General features: G+C 45.1%; 1 protein-coding gene across 1 annotated transcript in view; it reads right to left on the reverse strand.

Moving 5' to 3' along the window:
- MIX23 (mitochondrial matrix import factor 23) overlaps nucleotides 1-27,989 on the reverse strand; it is a 49,821-nt gene that overhangs the window by 18,757 nt on the left and 3,075 nt on the right. Inside the window, exon 2 of the mRNA XM_078656632.1 lies at nucleotides 6,076-6,201. Coding sequence (XP_078512758.1) covers nucleotides 6,076-6,201 — 126 coding nt within the window. The remainder of the gene's footprint in view (nucleotides 1-6,075; nucleotides 6,202-27,989) is intronic.

The following is a 27,989-nucleotide window of genomic DNA, read 5'->3' on the forward strand; positions in this document are numbered from 1 at the left end:
GATACTGAGTCTGTCTGCCAGTCACTCAGTTAGCACAGAAAAATAAAAAAATGGAACCCAGAACAAAGTTTATTAACTGTATTGTAGTTCAGATAAAATCAAAAACACAGAAGAATGTACTTCTTCTGCAACAACATAGCATAATATAAAGTAAATAAGGGAGGAAACTTGGTCTAGTAGCCAAGTTGTTTTATCTTTTATCCTGGAGATCTGGTTTCTAAGCCAGGCTTGTGGTTCGTGACAAAAAATATAAAGTGATTCTGGACAAATCACCTTACAACTGTTATGTTTGATGTAAAAAGAAGTCAGCTACCCAATATGTCCCTCGTCTAGTCACCCAGTACTTGCAGGGGTTCCGAATTTCTATCACCTGATGCCCAAGTTGTATTATTTAGGGTCAAGGCCAACAGGTATTCAAGTTAATTTTGTTCAGCGGGCAAGTACCCCCAACCACTGCAGCACATAATCTTTGGCTGCCAGAGTATAGTACCAAAGTATGGAAATGTGAACTCCGAAAAATGATTTTAAGTCACCAAGTACAAACTTCTATATACGATTCAGTGTTACAAAAGCCTTTCTATTTAGGTAAATACTCCAAGCAAAGAAAGAAAGTTCTGAGATCAACTTGCAACAATAACAGTGGTTCCAGTCTAAAAACATGTATACATGTTGGCGGAATCTATTGTTTTTAAGCTAGAATGCTCCCAGATTGTTATAATGCATGCGGAAACATGAATCCAAGATTGGCAAAGGCCCTCCAAATAAAATGTACACAAAAAAGGCCAGTTTGAAAAATTGTTTTGCATAACTATTGTGCAACTTTAGATATCAGTTCTCGGACGCATCAGTTAGTCAAAGAAGAGATGAATTCCATTTTTTTTACTACAAAAAGAATGCCACTTAAATGAACTCACAAGTATATGTTGTTGCATTAGAGCAGATTTACAACTTTTAGGAATTAAAAAGGGTTTAGAATAGCAGGTCTGGAAACCATACTACTAGCAAACATTTGTGATATACATTTTCTCATGCACACGTACATTTGTCAATGTGAAAAATAGGCTGAACAATTGTAAATTAACTTTCTCTATATCCTTTTCCCATTTTATTTCTGCCTTTTGTCAGGAGTAAGTTTCCAACCTGTTGGAGAGGAGTTAATAAATACCCTTAAACAAGTGTGCTTGTGCGTAAGCAAAGACTGACAGGGCATTCCAACCCTGGATATACTGCTTCCCGCCTACTTACAGCCACTGTCTGTTCCAAATACACAGTACTGGTAGGTGGTAAATCCGCACCCGTTCAACTTTTACTAGGAGCTAACACCCTATCGGTACCACTGAATTACAAGTTCATCCCGACAGAATGAGAAAGAACAAGGCAGACCTGGTTTTACTGAGTAGAATTATGCAGGATATTTCCTTTCCTGTGGGTATTATCGCTCACATTTACCACCTGCTCTGAACAGGTCATGAGCAGGAGGGCTGCTGCATAGCAAGGGCAGGAGGGAAGATGGTGGAGAAAGTAGGATGTTGGAGGAGGCAAGAGAGGGGAGCATTACATGTGTCCCATGTGCCATGGCTGAGGATTTGGAAAACGAGTCCAGGCCGCAATGCAACTCATATCCAAAGTGATTTCACCAGCTGACAAAATCAGGTCTGATGTTCTGAAGTACATCCAAACAAATTACCTCTTCTTGATCCAACAATCCTTCATTAAACCATTTTCTAATTGACCTATGAAATTTCTTATGGATATTTATACATATACATTGCTTTACATTTATCATTATCAGTAAGGACACTGTGCTTACTGACTATAAGAAACGTAAGAGCAATGTTTTTAGAAAATGGTTTAATGATGGATTGTTGGATTAAGAAGAGGTGATTTTTGTGGATTTAATGAACCAGTTTACACTAATATACTTTTTGCTTAAGATTCATGAAGGTGGCTTCATGCCACCATGTAGACCTATAATATCGGGTATTGATCATGTACTGAAAGACTCTCGGAATCCATTGATTTATTTTTTATCACCAATGGTTAGTAATGTAGCCTTATATATCAAGGACTCCAAAGACCTGATTAAGAAACTCTCTGGGATCTCATGGGAGGTTACATACTGTGTGGTGTCCATGCATACATGTGAAAAGTCTGTACACTATTATAAGTCATGAGGATGGTATTAAATGCTTTGAAGTACTACTTTTTCATTCAAATCAGCACGTTTTTGGGACATGTAGAGATGCTGTTAGAAATGTTACATAACATTAAGAAATAATGCATTTCAACTATTTCCTGTATCAGGGTGAGTTGTACTATCCAAAAAGAGGAACAGCAACGGGAGCCATATTTGCTCCCTCTTAAGCCAACCTTTTTATGGGTTGGTATGAGAGGGAGCATGCCTGAAATGAGATGGTCACACCCATGTTGATAGATATATAATATATACATACATACATACATACATACATACATACATATAAATATACATACACACACTGATGAAATTTTTTTAAATGTCGAATGGTACTAAAATGATTTTTCCAATTAGGTTTCCTTCTTTTGACTCAGGCTGGACAATGGAGCGACAGACCAGGTAAATCTGCTGAGCCCTCCAAAATGTACTTTTTGGGAAAAAACAAAAAAATTAAATGGAGGCAGTTAGTGGGTAGGAGAGTTCGGCAAGGGACTGGTGGTATGAACTGTGGCAGCAGCAGAGGTCATGAAGGAGCTGGATCAGTGCAAGGGTATTGAAATTACAAAGATAAATAAAGCATAAAGCAAGTCACTCAAGAGGGATGGGGAGAAGATGTGAGAAGCAACAATGAAAGTGCAGGGGCACAGTGAAGTGAGGGCAGGAGAAGTAACAGATTAGCTGGTAGTGGTAAAAAACACAGTAAGCATATCTTGGAGTGTGGTTCAGAGTGGACCTAAAACAATCTATTGAGATCAATGAAAGAAAATATTACAAAATTCAAAGAACTACTCAGCTCCTGGTCCCCAAAAAACATCACTTGGTAGGGGCACATGGGCACCATTAAGATGATGATTGCTCCTCTGATTAACTTCATCACAAGCATGCTGCCAGTTAACCTCTCTCCATCCTTCTTTAAAACGATACACAGAACCATCATTTGTGGAGAGATAAAAGACTGAGAAGTCTACGAAAATGCTGAAGAATATATTGTCAGGTGGTATAAACCTTCCGGATTACCTCCGGTACCAAAAACCTTTTACGATATCAGACCTAGGTTCGCATACAATCCCACCCCATTTTCATCCTTGCAGCAGAGGTTCGATCTACCAAACTTACGTAAAAGTAAGTTGGGGTCTCCACATTAACCAGACCTACCCGGCTTCTGGCAAAACTCAAAAGAGAGGGCTGCACTGCCTCGTGTTTGTACAAGCTCCTGGATTCACCCATTACCTCCACCTTGCAACTCTTTACATGGGAGTGGGACCCGCACCTACAGTCCACATTAACGCTAGACTTCACTGACAAGAGATGGAGTAACATTTGGCAATCCCTCTTTACCGGGAAAAACACACCAGCACTTGCACAATCCAGATTCTTGTCAATCCCTAGCACCTACTGAACTCGGTCCAGATTCACAAATTGGGTCTCAGAGACTTGGATCTTTGTTGGAGGTGTGAGGAGGGCATAGCTGACCTAGAAAACATGTTTTTCACTAGCAAAATGGCTCACCTGTTGTGGTTGAGGATACAAACACTGCTAAAGAAGATCTCAGGATTAAACATAGAAATTACCTTCTTAATGACAGACCTGGGCTTCCACGCTAGTCCCCTCTCAGCTGAGATTACTGACAATATTGCATCACTTATGGACCTCCTCATTGCTCTGGGAACTAAATCCATACTCACTGACTGGGAAACGACAACTCCAAGCTCCTTTGACAAATGGTGGAACCTACTGTGCTTACTCCGGGGTGCAGATAACATGCTATATACCAGAATGCAAACCTCTACTGGTCGCTGGCGACTGTGGTATGCTTTAGAAAACTACCTTCAAGAAATCAAACCCCCCTGATTAGACTACTCACCCTGACCCTATGTTCAGGTTTGGCTGAGATTTCCCCCATCTGGGCACGTATAACACGTATGTCGGTTCAACCGGGTTGGGTGAGGAATAATCCAGTGGCACTTTACTCTCTATCCTCTATAATCTCTTTCTTTCTGTTTCATTCTTTGCTTTACCCCCTATATCTACTTTCCCCTACTCTCTTCTCCTAGGAGCCATACGCTGTGCCAGTTTACACTCCGTTTGTATCTGGTCCCAGAGTACACAACATGAAAATATTTTCTATGGCCCTTTGGACGCAGATCTCGTTATCTCTGGTGATCATGTTTAAACCTAATGACCAACATTTTTGCGTCTTCCAAATGTAAAACATCTAGAGTGCATGGGATATCACTGTTACCTGGTTTTTCCCTTCTTTTTGTTTCTTTTCCTGTATGAAAATAAAGACTGTTTGAACACAAAAATAAACTGAGCATAGGAGCAATTTCAGTAGGGAATTTGCTCATGGGGGAGAAAGCAACACTAAAACATGCACTCACACGGAGTGCTGAAGGAAAAGGTAAAAATAGCTACCTAGATAAAGAAGCTATGCTCCATGGGAGGGACAGTCACAGGGGAAAAAAAGAGGAATACCATTGAGTACGAAGCAAGAAAACGAGAATAAATAAGCCAACCAAGGGTAAGCAATTGGCTATCCCAAAGCAGACTTTAAATATTGGTATTTATTTCCACGTTCGGTCTTCCATGGCCAACAAATAAAAGCAGTCTACAGGCAAGACCAAAACAAAGTAGTGTCCAATCCACAAAGCAATGCTGTTTAAAAATGGTTATTCGTCTTAGTCGTTTCCTCAAAAGACCTGAAGTAAATTACAGACTTTCAGGGGATTCCCCAAATCCATCAGAATACTTCATTCTTCTGCCCAAAAATCCTCTCGCACGGATGTTCCACTGAGTGGAAAAATGTTAACATGTTAATGTACATTTTTAGCTCATTTATTCTTGTGGATGTTCCACAAGAATGGTGCATTCGCACATTTAAAGATTTTAATTTTTCACTTACATATTCATTAAACCTGGTGTTGCTTCCCATCCATTCCACATTGGAAACCAACATTTTAGGAGTAACCTTCCAAGTGCAGGGTAGTAATGGCCATGGAAAACATCTGTGAACTACACTCAAACTTACGATTAATGGAGCTGCAACGCACTTAATCATAAGCTTGTGCGTGGTCTATATTCTAGGTATATTGACCGGGAATACAAAACAGCAGATGGCTCAATTTATGCATGCCTACCAGAACAAGGCCTTATAATAATACCTCTTCTCACCATTATGTGGTTTTCTAGGCTGTAGCCCTTGCTTGCTGTCCTGCTGAAGATTGAATCCAAAGCATACATGGGTCAAAACGTCAACAATGAATTAAGATATGAGCTTTATGTAGACTGATTGTCACGGGGCTAAACAAGGAGTTGACAACTTGGCACATTTGACAAACTTTGTAAAACTGTTAACAGGCTCTTATTGATGTGTTAAATGTTATACATTTGTCTTTTGTTGTGACCTCACTTTCACGAGCACTGCGTCGATCTCACCTTGTCGAACACCCTTATATAAAATGTTGTCTTAAAAATCATAAAAATTGTTTTGTTTTTGGCCACGTGGTGTTTTGTTGAAAGTCACAACATATCCTGTTTAAGGGGGGAGAATATTTGATCCCTTACCAAAAAGTTGGTTTTCTAAATTTTTTGTGTGTGTAAAGTTTTTGTTAATAAGCCTTCCCAACAGAATCATTCTAGAATTTTATATGTAATAGACACAAATGCTGAGGATTACCAGGTCTACCTAATGTATAAATAACCATTTAAAATGTTGGTCAGATCATTGCCTATAAAGGCACACTTACTGCTACAAGAGGTGTAGGAGACTGGTGCACTATGACCAAGACTGACCCCCCCCCCCGGAACTAGAATAGGTAAAACATAAGCACAAAGCAGAAAATACCTCCTGGAAGATCATTTAGAACATCAACATTTACCGAATCGTAGAGCTGTTTACATGTTTGGCTGGCGTCAATTTGGCCTGCGAAGGACACGGTGGGTATTGTGGTGTTCAGTCCATGAACTATCCGGTCATCAATTGTTCGCATGGCTCTGAGAGTTTCCTAGAAGTGTTGTAAAAGAAGTGGTGCACAAAAAGAAGCAGTTACGCTTTAAAACCTAAAACAATTGTACAACTGGAAACATTGCGAGAACTGGAACACTAGGCATACACCAGATTCATAAAAAGCAGCAATCATATATGCTCGGTCTAAAAACTTGGTAAAAGCAAACCATCATTCCAGAATAGTGTCAGTGATGAATGTAATTATGGTTGAGACAGTAAGAAATAGATCCACTGTGCAGCTGGCAGCAGAAAACAGCATAAATGTGGTACTGACAGACTGCACACTATTTGGGCAGTGGTTCAACAAGAGCCTTCTGGGTCTGGAGAGGCAAACCTCTCTATAGAACAATAATTAGACAACATTGTCCGAAAGCTCAGCATCAACCAGATTAATGACAGTCAGAAATAATGTAGTAAATAGGTCTATGGTATGGCTCAAACCTAGCCATAAGGCTGCAGAGCACTGTATTGGGTCAAAGACAAAGATATTTTTAAAGCGTGACTGTCAGGCCAAATGTGTTCTGAGAGCAGAAGTGGACTTACAATGCATCATGATGTAATGTAATTTAACGATGTGCGTCTTAAGCTCTTCCTCAAATTGGAACAGGGTTCAGTCACTATTGAAACATGTCTTACTAGGGCTACTTCTAAGTTAGGAGAAGTTTTCAGCTTTAATGGAGTTGACAGAGTTTCTCCAAGAATAGCGTGGAAATCGATTCCAGAAGTGAACTTCCTTGAGTACTCAGAATGGATGTGTAACTAGTAAAAGGTAGAGAATTTTGCATGTGTAACTGGTGCAAATATATAAGGTGAAATAAAAGATTTGCCTTGTACTGCAAAAAAGAAAAAAGAGAACGAGTGTGAAAAAACACTGAGAAGAAAGAGAGAATGACAAACACCTGTAGTTGATACAAGTTGATGGATGATATGCAGATGTTTAACCCAGAAAGCAGGGGACTATGTGACCAAGCAAGTGCACAAAGAGTGAGTGGAAGAACAGGAGGAGATAGAGTTAGGACATTGCATAGAATCGCAAGAGCGATTGTTAATTCATGGGGTGAAGGCCACAGAGAACATCACGCACCAGTTAGGTATCAAGACCATATTATGAGTTCATCCAGCCAATGTTTTTAATTTCTGGATTAACTTTGAATATGTTGATTATACTTGCATTTTTTTCTTTTCTTTTTCATTGTTTCGTTTCATTGGTAAAAGATGGGTTGTATTATATGGAGACATGTTATACCTTTTGCTAGATTTAATATATATATTTCCCACCAAAACATTTTTCCACTTTAGCCACATCAACTTGTAATTCATATTTGAAAAAAGTAGAGTAACATTATCTTGTTAACACTTACATAAGAAACATGTTATTCATTTTTTGTAAACCCTTTGTTCAATTATTATTATCGTAAAGAAAGTAGATATGTTATATTAGAACATTGAAATGTTGGGATCTCCATTGAAAACAATGGTGCGATCTTGGCTTCTAATGGCTGGTAGAAGCCTGGAGTCAAACACTCCAATGTTGTCATTCACAGCGGTTGCTGTGAACAAAGGCCTCACAGAGGCCGAGGGGATTTAAATACCCCCGGTCTCACTAAGGCCTCTGTTTTACTATTTAAAACATTATGTCCCCTTTGGATTGAGTATTCTATAGCCCTCCATAGCGGTCTATACGGTCAAATCACCTAATTTGTTCTAAATAAAACACAGATCATAAAAGTACAATGTAATATATGTTATGTTATGCTAACTACAATTTGTATAGCGCCTAATCACCTGCAGGTCTCTTAGCGCTTCTTGAGAGGACCCATCTGCCAATCCCGAAGCACCAAAGCAGAGGAGTTAGACAATGTCCAGTGCCTCCTTAAACAAATGAGTCTGGAGGCATTTCCTAAAAGGAAGAAGGGTGGGTTCCTTGCGGAGATTCTCTGGCAGTTGGTTCTAAAGTTGGGGAATTAAAACAGAAAAAGCTCTGCCACCTTTAGATGCAGTTTTGACCGGTGGGTAGGCCAAGAGGACTGCCTCGGATGATCGAAGTGTGCGTCCCGGTAAATAGTTCAGCAGGCGCTCTTTGGTATAAGCTGGGCCCTGGCTGTAGATGGCTTTATGGGCAAGACAGAGGTACTTAAACATTGCTCTCTGTTTGACAGGGAGCCAGTGCAGCAGAGGGGTCGCCTGTGCCCTTCTAGGGAGCCTGAAGATCAGCCTACCTGCATCATTCAGGGTCACCTGCAGCTTGTGGATTAGTATCTCAGGGAGACCAATATATAAGCCATTGCCATAGTCCAGCCTGGACACAATCGTGGCCGACACGATAATCTGTAGAGTGGTGGGTGAGAGAAGAGGGGCAAGTTTCTGCAACTGTCTCAGTAAGCCCAGACAAGTGCCGACCACAGCAGCAACTTGATTGGTCATGGAGAGATTGGCATCAATCTTGATGCCCAGGCTTTTTACGACAGGAACTGGCGTAGGTGCGGTGTCGAGCTCTTGAGGTCAGAAGAGGACGTTCCAAGGATTGACTTTGAAGGTGATTACGAGAACCTCCGTTTTGTCCGGATTGACTTTTAACAAGTTGGCTGTCATCCAGCTCACAGTGGGTCTAAGAATGTTTTGCACACAAGTGTGGGCATGCCGGGAGTAATTGATCTGCAGAATAAGTTGGGTATCATCCGCGTAATTAAAAAAACTTGACAGTCCATGTAGGCTAGGGCAGCCACCAAAGGCTGGAGACACACATTAAACAGGCGGGGGGACTGGGCTGAGCCCTGAGGGACACCACAGGTGAGAGCACCGCTATTTGACATGTGGGACCGCCCCAGCAAAAAGTACTCAAGCCACTGGTAAGACAATCCGCAAATGCCCATATTGGCAATCTGAAACAAGAGTTGGTCGTGATTGACCATGTTGAACGCCGCTGACAGGTCTAACAAAATCAGGGCGCTCAAATCTTTATCAGCCCTCACTCTGAGCTCATCGAGTACAGCCAACATCACCAGTTCAGTACTATGGTGGGCTCTAAAGCCTGCCTGCCGCCCCTGTAGTAGCTGGTGTTCCTCTATAAAGGCTGAAAGTGTTTTGAGGACAGGTTGCTCCAAGACTTTTGCCAGAAAAGGGTGCTGGGAAATGGGCCTATGGTTTTTAAGAATGTCCACCTGGTTTCTTCAGCAGGGGAATGACCCTGGCTTCCTTCATGCTGGTGGATAGGTGGCCTGTCTCCAGGGAATGATTCTATCCCGGGGTGGGCCATTCAGAAATTCCTTGGGAGGGGGGGGGGGGGGGGGGGGGGAAAGGATCTGCAGGGGAGCCAGATTGAACGCGATTCATCAAGCATGGCAGGGTCTCGGAGTCCAATTTAGGGAAAAAGGAGAGTTGCTCGTCTGGAGTGCAGGGTGCTACAGTCTGGTCCAGGATTGCTTGATTTGTAGGAGTGTTATCTATCTCGGCTAAAATATCCCTAACTTTCTGAAGAAAGTATTCCTGGAATTTGTTGTAAAGCGCCGGCTCGGGTACTAGTTTCTGTTCTGCCTTCTGACTGAGCTCTCTGAAAATCCTAAACATTTCCCTCTGTTTATTTGTAGCATCTGTAATTCTAGCCTCAGAATATTCAGACTTTCTGGCCAGAATGGCCTTTTTATATAGGGTTATCATGGTTTTGTAGCTTGCAAGCCGGCTGGGTAAAGAGATTTGCTCCATAGCCTCTCAGATTGACGGAAGATTTGCTTCCTGCCCCGCAGTTCCTCATTAAACCAGGGGTACCCCTTGTCCTTATATCTGACTCTTTCCCTCCGAGGCGGTGCTACCTGATCTATGGCCCTAAATAGGTTACCACTGAGGGCTTCACACTCCTGGTCGAGGTTATCTTTTGTAGGTTCATTACGGGAGGTACTGAGCAGGGTGCCTATTAGGTTGTCTGCCTCATTATTGTTCCAGCTGCGCACCACTCTCCAACCTGGAGGTGGGTGTAACAATTGGTTAGACAAAGGAAACCAACAGCTGATTAGTGAGTGATCTGACCAGACGCATGGGCTGATGTCTGTGAGGCTAGCCCTTGGCTGAGTAGCCCAGATGAGGTCCAGAATGTGACTTGGACATGAGTGGGGTACTCAACCAGCTGGTGAAGTTCCAACGAGCTCATGACTCCCTCGAATTGACTAGCAGGTAGCTCTCTTTGTAGTTTATCGCAGTGGTAGTTAAAATCTCCTACCACTAGGAGAAATCAACTAAAGCATCATATATCAAAATATCAGAACATGATTACATAATCCATAAGATTAGAGTCTACTCATGAAAATACAATACAAAATTTGTCATCAATTTCTAAAGTGCCATTGCTTAGAGCAGAATTTGTAACAGGGTTGAAGAGACCTAAATGACAGGCCCCCAAGCGCTCCTATACCTCACATATATTTTCACAGTAAAACCATCATTCCGAGTTACAATAATTAGATTAGTCAAAAGAAATGTAACTCAGGACCTTTAAAAAGACCATGGGGGGGGAAATGCTCCCTAGGACTTCAATCATATATAAATATCTTAAAAACATACAAACATGATAAAAGGCATAAAATTACAACCAGCGTGAACAGCATAGGTTCCGTTATTCCTAGCTACTGATGCGATCTCCTGGTCATTAGTGAGAGGCAAAGATAGGATGCTACACAGTAGCAAATAAAATGATCAGGCAACATTTGCAAGAATATATTCCTGGAAGGCACTGCCTGAATTTATATTTCCTCATAAGGGAAAGGATGAAACATTTGAGACGCACCGCGTAAAATTTACAAAAGCAGATGTGCAGATTTGGTTGGGGAGACACTCCATCACACGGACAAACCGGCGAGGACTGAGGGGAAAACATTCCCATAGGGTAACCCAGCATATATGGAATAAGAAGTAAACAAAACCTTACTAATACAAATCGGTGATGGGGTTTGTCACAAGCGTCAGGTAGGAGTTTGACCCATCAGAGATAGTGGGTGCCTTGTAAGTTAGCACCATAAATTTATAGCAATTACTTTTATATCCTGCTCTGTCCATTTTGGTTAAGAACGGACTTTTAATTAGCATTTTAGTGGTAGTCAGACAATTGGCTAGATGCTCAAACAGCAACTGTAAACCCAAAGAAATGAGTATTTTTGACAAAGGATCCAGGGAACCATGTGTACATGATCAAGTGGTGGCAATTCCTAATGATATGTTGGGTGAAGTTAACGGTTTCCCTTCTCCATACTGAATGCGATAAAAGCATTGGCGCTAGGCGTATCTGATCAGATATATAAGGGACATCCAGCTCAAGATGACAGTTAAAGTTTTAACAACTTCTAGGGCGGGCTACTCATTTGTTCATGAATGTGTCCTCTATACTTTGAAGGGCGTCTATGTTTGTCTGACCTCACACCCCTGCCCCGTATGTGGCTACGGAAAAGGTTTTTGCGGTATAGATATTTTTAATTACCTCCAGTGGCTTAGACCCCAGTTTTCTAATGATGGAGTGTATGGCATAATTGCTTTTCTCCAATAGAAGACTTCTGTTGGCTACCATATGCGACCAAGAAACATTCCATCAAAATACACCCCTGGGTAGGAGAAGGTGTCTGTCAGTTCTACTTTGCGTCCCGCTATGTGAAAAATGGAAGTTACTTTGTATGTTGACTTGTCACTTAAATAAAAGATTTAGCTTTGTTAACTTGTAGTTCTAGGTTTTTCATACGTCTATGAGTTTCTGAAGTGCTGTGCCAGTCTAGGCGATTACCACTGCATCGTCTGCATGGAGGAGAATGGGGATACGAACCTGGTTCACCATGGGGACATCTAAGGTACAGTCTAATAAGGGTGCTTTGGAGCCATTCATATAAATTGAGAATAAAAAGGGAGCGAGAACGCACCCCTGTGAAACCACTTTTTGCATTCTCCCTGGGTTCCATATCGGACACAAGACGCAGCTTGTGAATATAGCTGTCTTATAAATAGAATTATTGCTTCATCTATGCCCATCTCTCCCATGATTCTCCAAAGATGGGCATGGGAAGCGCAATCGAAGGCTGCCGATACGTCCATAAATGTCATATAGTCCTTTCCTTTTTGGCTGTAGTGTATTTAGCGATAACCAGGCTCAGGTTTAGGCATTCGTCAAATGTCTCTTTCCCTGTTTTTTAAACCATACAGCACAGATAATAAGATATTTTTGGGTATTGCCCAGTTCTCTAAACTATTCAATGGCATCAGCCCGTTGCTTGGCTGCACCATCCAGTCAAGATATGGGCCTATAGTTTTTTGGCACCGATTGGTCACCCTTTTTATGGATAGGAATTATATCGGTCTTTGACCATTATGAGGGTCATTAAACGCCCGCTCCCTTGTTAAAGGCCCTCTCCGTGGAGCGAGCCTTTAATGGCAGGTATAGACTGCGATAAACTACAAAGAGAGCTACCTGCTAGTCAATTCGAGGGAGTCATGAGCTCTTTGGAACTTCACCAGCTGGTTGAGTCCCCCACTCATGTCCAAGGCCACATTCTGGACCTCATCTGGTCTACTCAGCCACGGGCTAGCCTCACAGACATAAGCCCATGCATCTGGTCAGATCACTCACTAATCAGCTGTTGGTTTCCTTTGGCTAACCAATTGTTACACCCACCTCCATGTTGGAGAGTTGTGTGCAGCTGGAACAATATTGAGGCAGACAACCTAATAGGCACCCTGCTCAGTACCTCCCGTAATGAACCTACAAAAGATAACCTCGACCAGGAGTGTGAAGCCCTCAATGGTAACCTATTTAGGGCTATAGATCAGGTAGCACCGGCCCGGAGGGAAAGAGTCAGATATAAGGGCAAGGGGGACCCCTGGTTTAATGAGGAACTGCGGGGCAGGAAGCAAATCCTCTGTCAATCGGAGAGGCTATGGAGCAAATCTCTTTACCCAGCCGGCTTGCAAGCTACAAAACCATGATAACCCTATATAAAAAGGCCAGAAAGTCTGAATATTATGAGGCTAGAATTACAGATGCTACAAATAAACAGAGGGAAATGTTTAGGATTTTCAGAGAGCTCAGTCAGAAGGCAGAACAGAAACTAGTACCCGAGCCGGCGCTAATTCCAGGACTACTTTCTTCCGGCAAATAGATTGTGAAGTGAGGTTCTTGCTGTGGAATGGGAAAGCACCTCGTATATCGATAGTAAAACTGGCGAGAGGGGTGTACGACGGGGGATTGTATTCACGGATATTAGAAAATATTATTTGGCAGCACAATTAGTAACGGTGAATGATTGGGCCTTCACACCTTCAACAGGGCTAGCATTGTGGGTAGACCGACATACTTTGGGAAGTAGGGTGTACAAGCAGTTCTCTACAGAAACTGACCACGGATCCAGCTCCCAAAATACACCCTCACAGTAGCCCATGTCTGGAACCAGGCTACGAGACACCAGGGGTGGGGACAGAAACTGACAAGATCAGCTCTTCTGTGGGATAGCTATGTCCTGAGGGAGGTAGGAAGGCTTTGGTATTGGGGCACGATAGGAACTTCTACTCAAGGGAACATTTGGGACATGAATGGCCTGGTGTCCCTGGAGACGCATAGGCAGGAATACCAATTAGCAGAAGCTGAATTATTCTGGAAATTGCAGATAAGGCAGGTGTAAGTGGCCCACTTTCATAAGGATACTGCAGTTGAAGTATCCTCGCCCATGGACGACAGAGTACTCGGGGAACCATCTGCTTAAAAAGTGATCTCTCGGATATATAGAAAAATTATAAACTATTCTCTAGAGGAACCGAACAAACTCAGGATGGATTGGATGGGAGAGGTGTGGCGCCGCGGCCAGGGCGGCTGACGCTGGAATCTGGGGATCAGGGTTCGATCCCCGGCTCCGGCGGCAGGTTAGCCCAGCACCATGGGACTCTGGGCAATAGCTTGCTTAATCTTCCCGACGGCCCCCAGCGCCTAGAGACCCTAACGGGTGATTGTGCGCTATACAAATGTGGATTATTATTATTATTTATTATTGTGAGAGTGATGTGGGCCCACTCAAGAATGGAGAGTGGGAGGAGGCGCTCCAGGCCCCAGGAGAAACAGCAATACGTGGCGGGTTTGGTCTGGTGCAGCTGTGAATAGATCACATAGAACGTATTACACCAGGGAAGTCCTGGACAAAATGGGAATGGCAGGTTCCAGCATGTGCAGCAGGGGGTGCAATGAATGGGAGACTTTCTGTACACAGTGTGGTCTTGTGCGAGAATTCAGCATTATTGGGCGGAAGAAAGGGCTTGTATACAGCAACAAAAACCTAGACAATACAATTAAAACCACGATACTCAATGTGTGGGGCAACCACAATCCACCTACGTATACTGAGCTACTAATTATGGTGGGACTTTCAAGGACTAAAAGAAACACAGGCAGGAGCTGGGGGCTTGTGAGGCACCATATATTCAGACCTGGATGAAGGACATTGATTGGTGTATGTTGGCAGAGAAACAGGTGTATGAAGGAAGGAGATGCGAAAAAAAGGGGATGGGGTATGGAGCCGTTAGCAACGATACAGGAGTATGACATAAATCCATGAATCGCTATAGAACGTAGAAAGAGTGTGAGCTTGGAGGGCGAGCAGGCATGAGTGGGTTTGAGAAGGGACAACTGAACAGATACTGGTGATGTGGTGCACTTACCACATTTACAACGTTGGTGGCAATAGAGGCCGTCTATGCTGCTTCTTGTTGCAAACTTAATAAAAATATTTCCCCAAAACAAATGTTGGTAAATAATGGTGCACAGGAAACAACTAGCGAGGGAGGTGCAAAAGCAGCACAGAGGGAGGCACAGAAGCAACACAAGTGTGGAAGAACAGTTAAGTTGTGGCATAGCCAATTGGTTTCATGGTTACAATGAGAGTGTTGAACGATTAGCTTTGCCGATACCCGTTTGTAAAGCACTGTTAAAAAATTTAAAGAAAAAAACATTTCAAATGACTGGAGTAAAAGCAAATATATCCTAAGGTATCTCAAAACTGGAAATGTAATTCCATATTTTATATCATTATAAACGGTATAGTTTATTTTTCAAATTTCACACACAAAACCGTGGACAGAATTTATAAAGCCTGTTGCATGAAATTCACCTTAAACATAACACAGAGGACTAGCTAAAAGTACGTAAAACATAATACATAACAGCTGTGTAAGGAAGTCGACCTTTTCACAGGACTTGGATAAATACTCTGGCCATTTGGTGTGTGTAATGATGTAGACAGGCACCAATGACTACTCTGAGACCTTGCTGTAGTTAACTCTTCTTTATTGGTTATAACTCCAACAACCCCAAAGAGCGCCGAGCCTCCGCTCCAGCGCCCGCTCTTCCCGCTGTCGTTTTGCGCTCTCCGCGCTCAGCCACGCCCCCAACACCCGCAGCCAATCCTGGCCGCCTGCACGTCACGTCCGCCGACGTGCCGTGCAACATCTAGAGCGTCTCTACATATCTCCCTTTTTTCACACAAACATTTCAACTTACAGTCCGTCGCTCAAATCATAGTCTCTGAATCTCGTTGGCCTCACCACAGCTCTACCACTCCGTGTCCGTCTCGCAGGGGTGGTGTTGTTCTCTTCTTCGCCTTGTCTGTCTCTGTTATCGCCATTCTCCTCGACTCTTATCTCCTGCTCGCTGTTCCTTGCTTCTCCTTGTCTTAGCTCTCCTTCTTCCAATGTGATCTCGTTCTCCTGATGTTCTCGCTTCTCGCTCTCGCATTCTCCTGATTCTCCACCTGCCCTTTCACAGTCCCAAACAAGGATCTTATTACATCTGGCCATGCGGTCTTGTGACCATATGTTGCCGTCACTCAGCCTGGCCGCTCTTCCCTTAATTTCCTTCACCTGCAGGGGCTTGCTGTATTTGCTCTCTCCTTTTCTTTGCAGAGTGGGCAGCTTCACTCTCACCCATTCTCCTTCTTTGAGTTCTGTGTCTCGCACGTTCCTCCGGGCATTATAATGTCTTGTGTATACTGCCTTGGCTTTCTCAATGTTAGCCCGCACCACAGCAGGGGACCATTCACTTACTACTGTCTTTTCCTTCCACACCCGGTTGTCCTGAGTGAACGGTTCTCGGCCGCGCAGCAGCTGGAAGGGGCTGTATCCTGTACTTGTGGGAGTGATCCTGTACGCCCACAACATGTGCCATATGTCCTTCTCCCAGTCTTTGTTGTCCGAGATGGCTGCTTGGATCGACCCCATCACCACCCTATTGAAGCGTTCGACTTGACCGTTCCCTGCTGGGTGGTATATCGATGTGTGCTTCGCTTGGATGCCGTTCCTTCCTAGGAAGTTGTCCCACTTTTCCGATCGGAACTGGGGCCCATTATCACTGAGGATAGACTTGGGTATGCCTTCCCTCACAAAAGTGTCTGCCAGGAATTTCACTATGGTATCAGTGTCCATGGCTTCCTCTATCTTGATCTCTGGCCATTTCGAGAACCTGTCAACAAGGACACACACGTACTTCTGGACCCCTTGGGTGTCTAGGACGGGGCCTAAGATGTCGACAGACAACTCTTCCCAGGGGTTCTTTGGTGTTTCGAATGCACCCAATGCTGGGCGCAGAGGTTTGAGTGTCTTGTCTGCGCCTTGGCACCTCACGCACTCTCTTACATGTCGTTCCGCTCTTATGTCCATTCCCGGCCACCAATAGTTCTGCTTGGACCTCAGTTTGAGTTTCCCTATGCCCAGGTGCCCTTCGTGCAACATGTCCAGCAGTCGGGGTATGATGTTCGTTGGAGGGACAACTTTCTCTCCTCTATATACAAATGTTCCTTGATTGTCCAGGGAGAGTTCCTCCCTCACTTCAAAGTAGGGGTTGAGTTCCTTCCGGACCCGCCTCTTATCCGGCCATCCTTGAGTGATGTAAGTTTTCACCTCTTCTAACGTCTGGTCCTCTGCATACGCCTGTGTCCATTCCTGAAGGCTGATAACCTTTTCATGATCCTCCATTAGTGCCACCCATTCTTCTGTGCATGACTTGTCCTCTTCACTAGGTTCCATAGCCGCCGCTCGGCTCAGGTAGTCTGCTACCTTGTTTTTGCTGCCTGGTATGTGTTCCACATCATACCTAAACTCTAGGAGCTTTAGCGACATCTTCGATATCCGGGGTGTCGCCTCTGCATGGCCACTCGATGTCAGCACTCTCAGTAGTGGTTTGTGGTCGGTCCGTAGTTGAAATCTGGTGCCCCACAGGAATTGTCGAAAGCGCGTGGTGGCCCACACCACCGCCAGCATCTCCTTTTCTGTCACACTGTACTTCCTTTCTGTCTCACTCAGTGTGCGCGAGGCGAAGCAGATCGTCTCCAGCTGACCTTGCCCTCGGTCTTGCATGAGGACTGCACCCAGTCCCTTGTCGCTGGCGTCTGTTGTGAGGACGGTTTTGCCTTGAGGGTCGAACCCTTGAAGGGGTATGGCCCCTGCCACCTCCTTTTTGATGATCTCGAATTCCCTTTGTGTGTCCTCTGACCACTTGAATTCCGTGTTCTCTTTCGTTAGCTGTCTCATATGATGAGTCTTAGAGGCAAAGTGCTGCACAAATTTTCCGTAATACTCTGCCATCCCCAGGAATGACCTGACCTCTTCCTTGGTGGAGGGGGGTGGTGCCTCGCAAATCGCTCTGACGTTGTCTGCTTTGGGGGTTACGCCTTGCGCCCCTATCTCATGCCCCAGGTAGGTTACCGAGTCCATCCCTATTTTGCATTTGGACCATTCAGCCGTGAGTCCTTTTCCTTCTAGGATCTTCAAGACTTCTGCCAACTTCCTGTCGTGGTCTGGTATGTCTCTGCCCATCACCAGGATGTCATCTTGGAAGTATTGGACTTCCTTGATGTCCTTGAATAATTGGTGCATCATCTTCTGGAACACCGCCGCTGCAGAAGCTAAACCGAATGGCATCCTGCGGAATTGATAGCACCCAAACGGGGTGATGAAAGATGTTAGTTTGCGGCTGTCCGGATGCAGAGCAATTTGATGATATGCAGAGGTCAAGTCTATTGTTGAGTACCACTTAATCCCCCTGGTGCTGGCCAGCATCTCCTCTATCCTGGGCAAGGGGAATCTTTCCACCACAATGTTTTTATTCAGTTCTCTCAGGTCAACGCACAACCGGACCCTTCCGTTGGGTTTCTTGACCACTACCAGGGGCGCCAGCCACTCGGCGCACGTGATGGGTTCTATGATCCCCTTGTTTTCCAGGTCTTGTAGTTCTGCTCTCACAGCGTCTCTCACTGCCAACGGGACATTTCTAGCCTTGTGGGCCACCGGGACAGCGTTCTCCTTCAGGATGATCTTGTGGGCGAATTTTTCCAGCTTCCCCACTGTGCCCCCAAATACCTTTGGATATTCGCTTTTCCATTTGTCCAGACTTGGCCCTGCCACCTGGTCCGTCAGAAGAATTTGCTCCTTGCCACCCGGATCCAGCTTGATTCCTAGGTCGCCCGGATCCAACCAACCCAAGACTGACGGCCCTCTCTCCGATACATAGAGTTTACAGCGTGCTGACCGGCCTCGAAATTCGAAGGTCAAGGGTCTGAATCCTGCCATGGGGATACGATCTCCGTTGTACGTGACCGGGCGGATGTCTAGCTTTTCTAGCTCTGGCCCGAGTCGTGGCGCAAATTTCTCCTCCCACACTGCTCTCTGGATGATGGTGAAGGGAGACCCTGTATCTGCCACCACGTTGATCTTGACACCGCCTATAGCCATCTCCGAAACCGGTTTCATCGTGCGTCTACCTTCTCTGTCTAGAACTTTGCCCTCCGTGCTCAGTACCTGATCCTCAATGTAGATCACCGTGACTTCTTCTGGCTCCGAATAGCCGTCCGGATCGTCGTTGCCTTGACCCACACATCTCACCATGCTCTTGGAGGCCTTCTTCCTGCAAACCTTCTCGTAGTGGCCGATTATTCCACAGAACGCACACTTGGCGCGGAACGCGGGGCACTTCCGATCGTGCGCCTCGTGCGACCAGCTCCCACACCTGTAGCATGACTTCCTGTTGCTTCCCGCTTGTTTACTCGACGTGTTCGTGCTGCTTTGCCACTTGCTGGGCCCTCTTTCGGTTGGTTTCCTGTTTCGGTACTCTCTGCTAGTCCCCTCGTCATCCACTTTGTTCACCATCGTGCTGGACGCCATATCTTTTTTCGTCACTTCAGCGCATCGCCGTGCTAATTCCGCTCTCTTCACGATGACCAACACCTCCTTCAGTGTGGTGTCTCCACTAGCCCATAGCTTGTCCTGCACATTCGTGCACGTGGTATGCATCACCACCTGGTCCTTGATGAATTCCTCTTCCCAGTTGGCGTACCTGCACGTGGCTGCCAGTCGTTTCAGTGCCGCCACATACTCCTCCACTGTTTCTCCTTGCTTCTGCTTCCTCTGTTGGAAATTAAACCTATCCACCGACACGCACACCGCCGGTCTGAAGTGTTCATTGAGGTCTTCGAGCGCATGTGCGTATACGTCGTCGTCTGTGGATGTCCTCTGTTTCGGGACCAAGCTCTTGTAAATCCGGAGTCCTTCTGGGCCTAAGTTCAGTAGCAAAATGCGTTTCTTCCTCTGGGGTTTGAATACCTCCTCATTCTCATCTTCCAGTACACCTATGAAATTGTCGATGTATTCTCTCCAGTCCTCCCACTTCATGAGGGGTTCTCCTGGGCGAGGTAAGAACTGTACCGGAGCCATCGCGTAGCCTGCTTGCGCGCTCATCTTCTCGCTCTTCGCTGCAGGTAGTGATCTTACTTGGCCACGGGGACTCCCTAGTGCGTCGTCTTGTTCTTCTCCACTTGCTGGGGTTCAGGGACTGTCCGTGTCGGCCCCCTCGGCTCCTTGTGAACCCTCCAGCGCGTGCTCACTGGTCTGCTGCTCGCTGGGTGGGTCGGCGCTCTTCTCCTGCCTTACTTCTAGGTTTCCAGGGCTTTTCCTCCCTTTTTTCCTTCCTCTGCGCCACACCCTCCGGTGTGCCGGGCTCTGCCGCGCTCTTTGGGGTAACTGTTCTCCTGCACCAGGTAGTCTTGCTCCCCTGTACCTCGTGGGGTGGTCCTGAAGCTTCTGGTGCTCGCTTGTCGCATAGGGCTGAGTCAGTGGTTCTGCCTTGCTGGGTGGTCTTCAGTCCCACCCTCGTCGCCACTGTAATGATGTAGGCAGGCACCAATGACTACTCTGAGACCTTGCTGTAGTTAACTCTTCTTTATTGGTTATAACTCCAACAACCCCAAAGAGCGCCGAGCCTCCGCTCCAGCGCCCGCTCTTCCCGCTAGCCACGCCCCCAACACCCGCAGCCAATCCTGGCCGCCTGCACGTCACGTCCGCCGACGTGCCGTGCAACATCTAGAGCGTCTCTACAGTGTGCTAAAGCAGCCCGGGGGGCAGATTTATTGCCCTCAGAGAAAAGTGAAATCTACCCAGTCACTCTAAGTACACATTCTGCCGCAAACGCAAGATGAGCGAGCACAGCAGCTTGCCCCTCCACAGTGACAAAGACTGCCATTGGATGCCAAGTCCTGGGGCTTCATACAATATATGGAAGGCAGGAGATGAAAGAAAATCAATCCAATAAAGACTCCTCTTTACCAAAACCTGTTGATATGCTTTTACAGACTAACTGGGTGGGGTAGGGAGTAAGTAAGAGGGATAGAAGGATGTGTGTGTGACGTAATACATCGGGGAGAGAGCACGATGCATAGGCTTCCTGCTCCAGATGCCAATTCGAGGTAGTGGACTTCTGTCACCTGGTATGGGTCTGCCCTGCTCTCACCTCATATTGGGACACAGTTGTTCCCCTCACTAATGTCCCGCCTGCTCCTTCCCAACTCACTATGGTACCCCAGTGACTTTTTAGTTGTAAGAGTTTCCGCTTTTGACCGTTCCCCAGCACCCTGTTACTCTTCCCCCATCCCCATTGAATTTACCTGGCCCATCCCCATTGAATTTACCTGGTGCACACACAATTCCCCTTTCTACAACATACCCACATGTTGCAGCACCTTATACTTGTACTCCTGGTTTCAAATGCTATTATTGGTGGATTTTACAGTGGATACCCCTTGTTTAGTATCGGCAATTTATCTATCATCATTGGTGACCCTCTTGCTATGATACCATATGTTGTACGTTCCTACTTCTGGTGTACGAATGCACATTGTAGCAAAACCCTTAATAAAATGTGTTACCAAAAAACGTTTCCGTTTAATGTTTGTTGCAGCAACTGATTATGTATGTGTTTCAGTCAATGTTTCACAGAATCAGAAAAAGGTGAAAGTGCATGTTGATTGTAGTTTTTGATAATATTCAATTGGAGGTCCCTTTTTTTCAAAATGATCTGAAAAGAGTATGCAAGTTAAATGCAAACAATGAATCTTTATACCTCCAGGAAGCTGAGAGAGTGTGCTCACGGCTGAGAGAGTGGGCTCGCGCAGATAGGCGCTTTAAACACTTTGTAGATGGCCACCAGATAGGCCTTACAAGCTTTCTGTGGCAATAGCTCTATTCATATAGAACAGTGCCTCTGTTGTCCTGCTAAGGTACATTGTAAAAGACAAGGTCACCTAAGAATCTCGTACAGTCTCGGTTGGAGTTATCTTAGTCTAATTAAAAGCAATAAGAGAGGAGTTAAATAACAAATGCAGGGGAACTCTAAAAAATACTGTTATAATGTTTCAATATTTCTATTGCCACTATTCTGTTTATTTTTGTAGTCACAACTATACAACAGTATGCACTAGGAAATTATTTTGATTTTAATAAAAAGCATAACATATTCTTCAGTGTGTCCATGCATGGGGAAAAGGAGGTTTGGAATTAACTTCCCAAGAATAGGTAGACGTGTGAATCTAACAGGATTGATTGTTGCGTACAATGCAACATCTTCATGTAACGAGCAGTCCACCAGGTTCTTTGTCTCATATTGGGATGTTTATTACATCCGCCAACGGTAAAACCGTAGTCTGAATAGGTTTCAGAAAATGCATCACTCTTTCGTTGCTTCTGTCTTTCACTTAATCTTTCTTCTCTGCATTTTATTCTCTCACCACCAAATAAATAAAAGAGAAAGCAGCTAGAGACCGCAAAGAGAACTTTTCTCCTGCATGGGTCTAAGAAGATACTATGGTGCCAGATAGTGTAAAAGGAGAATGAAATAACCTAACGTTGCCTGCTCAGTTCTCATCATTTATATCTCGTGTACAGCAAGAACAGACCTGCAGAGTTTTCAATGTATATTCCTATTCCTGCAGAGTAGCTCATCCAGTCCCTTTTTATTAGGGCTCGGACTCCTCCCCACTGTAAGTGGGGGAGGAGTTTCGAGATCCTAATGTTAGTAGAAAAAAAAAGAAGTATCTCCTAGGGCCTTGGGGAGAGGAATTCCACACATTCATTAGCGTTTTCTGTCATCTGGCCAGTAATTCGTCTTCCTTGTGTTTTCGTTTTAATAGGCTTGAAGTGATAGGGTAAATGTAGTTTTGTTCCGCCATTTTGGGCATATTTCGTTCGTGCTCGCGCAAAGAAGTACATAAATTATAATTAGGAGCTGTCAGGGTGCCTCCGTTAGTGAATCCAGATGGCCGGGCGCGTTCACAATTCAGCAGCGCTCAGCGCGCAGCTGCTGCATGCCAGGCCGGGAAAGCGCTTCATCAGCCTCACTCATCCGGATCACTGCAAGTACGTTCCTAAAATGCAGCCATTGCCACTTCCTCCTTTTCAAATTCCTTTCGAGCTGAGCGGAGCCTGCGACTGCGGACTGCGAGCCTGAGCTGCTCCTCCCGGCCCCAGCCCCTCCTCTCCTGTGAATTCTGGAGTCTGCAGATTGCACCGGCGGCCGCCCCAGCAACTTTAAAGGTGAGTGTTGTGTCCTGACTCCTCATGTAACGTAACTGGTGCTCTGTAAAGCGCTCTGATACCCGATTCGGGTCAAGTTAGCGCTATATAAAACTCGGCAAAAAAAAAACGGACCTCCGTGATTTCTTGTAGAGAAGCGAAGACTTCACACGAAAACCTACAAGCCACTGCAGAACTCCAGTCCTGGTGGAGAAACTCTGCACCCTCCTCCCCACAACAGACACACCCGGTCTTCCTTCAGCCCCAGTCTATGTATTAGGGAGTCCAATATACACTGAGTGTGGCCGTAGTAGATTAGACGCCACTGACTGCTTGGGCGGGAGCTCATCCGTTTGTGGACAGCAATGGGCCAATATTTCATCTGTCAAGGGACCTAAACCTGCCCCCACGCTGATGCTGCGGAGTTACCTCTAAATGCATGTTGGGTTTTGCCGCCTTGTATAATAGGGTAATACAGTTTCTGTGGAATGCGTTGTTTACAGCAATTTTTAAAGGTTCCTGTGAGGTTCGGTGTCAGTTGTGTGCTCGCCGTGTGGAGCGAGTGAAGTGAGCACGGCCAACTCCTATATTTCGAGGGGCCGAATGAAATCCATTGCAGCGCTATCTCTACCTCTATTATTCCCCGAACTCGTGCCAACCGAGAGTGTCGTACCTCTTGGGGTTCCATTACAGCGCAGCAAGAATCTACTAAATGCAGTATTCTCTAATGACTCGAGGCGTGCATTCCTCCCCGGGGCCAAGGTAATTAATTTTATAGAACCTTGTTACGCTGTAACGCTTTAATAACATGCCGGTAGTTTCATGCATTTGGGGCGCCCTGGGCAAATGTATTTATGGGGTCCTTGTGCGGAAAGTTGGAGTTCTGATAGTTTCGGCTCGTTTGTGACCTCTTTGACTAGGTCACTGACAGTGCAAGAAAATCCCCCTCTAAGTCCTACATGTGTTTATATCTCCTATTCAGGGATAGTTAAGTGTATGAGCAACGATCGTTCCTTTATTGCACGTATCACCAGTTCTCCCTAAGCTGCTGAACCCGAGGCAGTCAGGTTAGCAGGATTGGGGGGCCCTGCTAAACTGATATCGTGACTCTCACTTTAAAAGCAGATCGCTTCAGGCATTGCATAAGCCAACTGAGCTGCCTTATCAGAAAGGAGCCAAAGACTGAGAACAGGCCCCTGTATTGATAGCTGTACCCCAGAGCTTGGATGCCATTCTCCACGCAGACCACTTCCTCCAGCCTACTGACCACCACCTGCACAGGGCACTAGGGATTACTGTCCATGCCACGCGCCTCGAGGCACTCTCAGCTGCCCATGAACGCTAGTTTAGAAGAGTCATCAGCCCGAGTGTGCCGGAGCATGAGGGGGGTGCAGTAGGCTGCATAGTGAGCCACAGGTCCTGGACACAGAGCCTTTAAGCGCAGAAGGTCAAGGTTCTCAGCAAACGAGTACCCCAAAGACTGGCCCAGGGACAGTGCCTCGAGGTGCAAAATGTCTAGGAGGGAAGGGCAGGAGTAGTTTGTAGCGCCTAATACCAGTATTTGCAGGAGCGGGAGAGACACAGAGAGATGGGATAGAGAGAAATACAGAGAGTCTAGAATAGATAGAGAACCTGAATGTGCCTCAGAAAAGTAAGGGAAGTGAAAGTGGTTGTGAATAAGGTGAAAGCCCTAAAGCACTATGATGTGACTGACATAATAATGTGACTTCAAGCGGCCCATGTGTATGTTTGGCTCTTGCAGACATGTTTTTTTTTTCACTTTGGTTCCGCTCTCTCGGTCTAGTTTCGTTTTTGCTGCACATTTCGAACGTTTGTATGTTTAAATTAGTATTTGGGGGTTTTACGTTTTTCCATCACCAATTGGAAAGAAGATTTATCAAGTTCTTTGCAGAAACAGAAGTGTGAAATCGAGCCGGAGGGAAGTGGGCAGGCCCACCCAGTTGGAAAATATTTCTTGACAACAGGAATTTTTATTTGCATTTATATTCTAATGAGAAACAGATTTTTACCTTGTAATGTGACAGAGGTAGCTGCACTTTTCTGAGAGGAATAGAATTCGGGCCTTGTTCACATTGAAAACTGAATAAATCCCTTCTGCCTGGAACAAAGTAAACGTTTCAGAGCTGGTGGGCAGATAGTTATCCAGGCCCTGTGTGTTTCATCATTTGTGCTTCATTCACAGATTAATGATCGGAGTGGGCATTTCAGCTGCATTTGAATACCATTTGATTATGTACATATAATGTGCATTTAGGCGACTTTTAACAAATCTCTGTTGGTAGGTTCATTTGCTAATTGTGTCGCTTGTGTGCCTTTTGGTTTGTATGTCTTGCACTTATTTTGTGCTCTTTGGAGTTTATTTAATTTACTTGTATATCTGTTAACTAGTTTCTGTCTCCTCTTTGGTATTATGTAGTACGTTTGAGTTTTTGGTGCATGGGTGTTGTCATTTGGGTAGATGTGTACAGTTTCGTTTGTACGTATAGCATTTATTGTGTTTGCTGCTTATCTTTATATTACAGACGGTACATGTGTGTATGTTTGTGCCAGTTGTCCTTTATACCATTTAATATGTATGTGACATTTAGCGTGTTGGAGTGTGTGACGATTTGTTTATTGGGCCTGCCGTTAGTTTTTAATTTTATGTCCACGCTCTGCTTGCTGCTGAGTGTGTGTGTGTGTGTGTGTGGTATTTCGAGTTGAGTAGTGAGTAGAGTAGTGAGTAGAGTAGTGAGTAGAGTAGTGAGTAGAGTAGTGAGTAGAGTAGTGAGTAGAGTAGTGAGTAGAGTAGTGAGTAGAGTAGTGAGTAGAGTAGTGAGTAGTGAGTGCAGAGTAGTGAGTAGTGAGTGCAGAGTAGTGAGTAGTGAGTGCAGAGTAGTGAGTAGTGAGTAGTGAGTAGTGAGTGCAGAGTAGTGAGTAGTGAGTGCAGAGTAGTGAGTAGTGAGTAGTGAGTGCAGAGTAGTGAGTAGTGAGTGCAGAGTAGTGAGTAGTGAGTGCAGAGTAGTGAGTAGTGAGTGCAGAGTAGTGTGTAGTGAGTAGTGAGTGCAGAGTAGTGAGTAGTGAGTGCAGAGTAGTGAGTAGTGAGTGCAGAGTAGTGAGTAGTGAGTAGTGAGTGCAGAGTAGTGAGTAGTGAGTGCAGAGTAGTGAGTAGTGAGTGCAGAGTAGTGAGTAGTGAGTGCAGAGTAGTGAGTAGTGAGTGCAGAGTAGTGAGTAGTGAGTAGTGAGTGCAGAGTAGTGAGTAGTGAGTGCAGAGTAGTGAGTAGTGAGTGCAGAGTAGTGAGTAGTGAGTGCAGAGTAGTGAGTAGTGAGTGCAGAGTAGTGAGTGCAGAGTAGTGAGTAGTGAGTGCAGAGTAGTGAGTGCAGAGTAGTGAGTAGTGAGTAGTGAGTGCAGAGTAGTGAGTAGTGAGTGCAGAGTAGTGAGTAGTGAGTAGAGTAGTGAATAGTGAGTAGAGTAGTGAATAGTGAGTAGAGTAGTGAGTAGTGAGCAGAGTAGTGAGCAGAGTAGTGAGCAGAGTAGTGAGCAGAGTAGTGAGCAGAGTAGTGAGCAGAGTAGTGAGCAGAGTAGTGAGCAGAGTAGTGAGCAGAGTAGTGAGCAGAGTAGTGAGTGCAGAGTAGTGAGTGCAGAGTAGTGAGTGCAGAGTAGTGAGTGCAGAGTAGTGAGTGCAGAGTAGTGAGTGCAGAGTAGAGTAGTGAGTAAGACATCACAGGCAGCAGCTGTGCAAGCTTCTTACACTCACAAGGAGACCACAGGCAGCTGAGGTGCAATCTTCTCACACTCGCAAGAACGACATTACAAACAGCAGCAGTGCTAGCTTTTCACAATCACAAGGAGACTACAGGCAGCAGAGGTGCAAACTTCCACATTTGCAACAATGAAAAACAGGAATAGCACAGAGATGCACAATGCTATATTCTCATACTCACAGGCAGCAGATGTGCAAGCTTCTCACACTCGCAAGAAAGACCTAAAAAACAGCAGTGGTGCAAGGGAGTGCACTGCAGAATAGATCAGGCAGCAGCAGTGCAAAATTCTCACATCCACTAGGAGACCACAGGCAGCTGAGATGCCATCTTCTCCCACTCACAAAAAACACATCACAAGCAGCAGTGGTGCAAGCTTTTCACAGTCACAAGAAGGACATCACAGGCAGCAGCAGTGCAATCTTCTCACGATCACAAGGAGACCACAGCCAGCTGAGGTGCAATCTTCTCCCAGTCACAAAAAGGACATCACAAACAGCAGTGGTGCAAGCTTCTCACACTCACAAGGAGACCACAGGCAGCAGAGGTGCAAGCTTCTCACACTCACAAGAAGGACAACACAGGCAGTAACGGTGCAATATTCTCACACTCACAATGAAATCACTGGCAGTACACACCACATGAACACACTCCATAACACATAGCAACAATACATTGGCATTTACAATGCCATTAGCTCAAACTCAAATAAATCCGAGCCCGATTGCATTTCTAATGCTTGTTTTATTATTTTACATGCACACTTACTGGTGCATTTCCAATGACGAAAACAAATGTAAAACTCCCTGAAGGCGAACAGAAATCTTATCTGGATGAAGTACTTGTGCAGGCTATGGGCCAACTCGAAATCACTGTAGTGGAATTGAAAAGGCAAGAGGAGATGCCTACAGCAGCCCTCATCAACTTACATGCCCCCTCCCCCATATTCCTGAAGCATCTGGTGGGGGAGCTGCTTTAGCTGTAATCAATAGCCTCCCACACCAAAAACATGAAGAGACTCTCTTTTGATCTCGCTTAGAAGTGTCCTACATGGGTCCAGTAGTGCCAGGTTTTTTTGTGTGGTTATTTTAAGGCTACCCGACTACAGAATTTACATGCAAAATAACTACATAGAGCAATTTTACAGAGTTGGTGTTCATTTTGAAAATCCTACCTGGATCT

The sequence above is a fragment of the Lissotriton helveticus genome, chromosome 8 (assembly GCF_964261635.1).
Source record: "Lissotriton helveticus chromosome 8, aLisHel1.1, whole genome shotgun sequence".
NCBI classification, from domain to species: Eukaryota; Metazoa; Chordata; class Amphibia; order Caudata; family Salamandridae; genus Lissotriton; species Lissotriton helveticus.